The following is a 1,468-nucleotide window of genomic DNA, read 5'->3' on the forward strand; positions in this document are numbered from 1 at the left end:
GAAGTAGGAATGCCCAACCTTCCTTCCGAGGAGTGGCTGGTGGGTTTGATCCGCCAGCCTTCTGGTTAGCAGTCAAGTGCCTTAGGCACTATGCTACCAGAGCTCCTAAACAGGCATAGGGATTAGGATTTACAATATATCACAAAATGGAGAGGAATGGCTAGAGGAATTAAGCAATTCACTGCACTGCAAGCATACTCTTGAGGGGGAAAAGCAAGCTCCTGAACAACATACATTGTAATATACTATTTTAAGTAAATTGTATAAAATTATATAGGCATGTCAAACTCAAAACCAAACTCACTACCGTCAAGTCGGATCCGACTCATAGCGACCCCTCCTTATATTTCTGAGGTGGTATCACTACGAAGTAAATTGCCCAAAGGAAGTTCACTATTAAGTTATTAACTATTATTATCTCTTAATTGTTAGATTTTAAGTTATTTTACTTTTTTTCTTTGTATTTTTCTGTTTTGTTAGAAATTGTTAGATAAGTATCATTAGAAAAAAATAAGTTAAAAGTTATAAAAATTTATCAATATTTTCACAACATACTGTTATGTTTTTAAAAAGTACACAAACATATGTCCTGTTATACTCTTAATATTGTGAAAAACAATTTAAATGTATGTGTGTGTGTGTTTATGTGTGTGAACACATCCATTTTTAAAAGGATATGGACTGGGCTATTAAGAATCTTTACCTTTGGGTGGATGGAATAGTGAATGCTATAAATACTCTTTTTGCTTCTCTCAAACTTCTGATTTTTCTGTGAACTAAATGTAGTGCTTTATCAGTATTAAGAAAACGTAAATCATATATAGCATAATCTTAATATATGAAAAGAAAACATATGAAAAATATTATTGGAATTAATTTAAAAGCAAATTAAAGGAGTTTGTGGGAGCTCTGGTAGCATAGCACCTAAGGCACTTGACTGCTAACCAGAAGGCTGGCAGTTCAAACCCCTTAGCCACTCCTCAGAAGGAAGGTTGGGCAATCTACTTCCATAGTGATACCGCCTCGGCAACCCAAGGAGGGGTCACTACAAGTCGGGTCCTACTTGACGGCACATAACAACAACAAAGGAATTTGTACTTCACATTCAATTTGTAATTTTTCAGACATATTATATGTATGCATTATGTAAATATGCCTACCTGTTTTCAATGCACTGTCAACATATCCCTCATAGAGCTGCCTCTGTGCAAGGATAAAGAAGTGATAAGCTTCAGCCCCTCTCCAAGCATTGTCTGTGAAACGACTGGCTGTAGACAGAACTTCCTCTTCTAGCAAACCAGCCAAAGCAGAAGTGGCCTGCAAGTAAAGCCCACCCACATTTTCTGTCAGCACAAACATATATACAGAATCAACTACCACATAACAACAGTCATGACAATGAAGATAACTTTTGAAATTGCTATAAACAAAAATATCTATATGAGCAAATGTTGTTGTTGTTGTTGTT

At 35.9% G+C, this 1,468-nt stretch overlaps 1 protein-coding gene across 1 annotated transcript in view; it reads right to left on the reverse strand.

Moving 5' to 3' along the window:
• WDR35 (WD repeat domain 35) overlaps positions 1-1,468 on the reverse strand; it is a 141,970-nt gene that overhangs the window by 23,907 nt on the left and 116,595 nt on the right. The window contains exon 26 of the mRNA XM_007939250.1: positions 1,161-1,317. Within this exon, the coding sequence (XP_007937441.1) occupies positions 1,161-1,317 (157 nt within the window). The remainder of the gene's footprint in view (positions 1-1,160; positions 1,318-1,468) is intronic.

The sequence above is a fragment of the Orycteropus afer genome, unplaced genomic scaffold (genome assembly GCF_000298275.1).
Source record: "Orycteropus afer afer isolate SDZICR_OR568_19922 unplaced genomic scaffold, OryAfe1.0 scaffold00058, whole genome shotgun sequence".
In the NCBI taxonomy this organism is placed as follows: Eukaryota; Metazoa; Chordata; class Mammalia; order Tubulidentata; family Orycteropodidae; genus Orycteropus; species Orycteropus afer.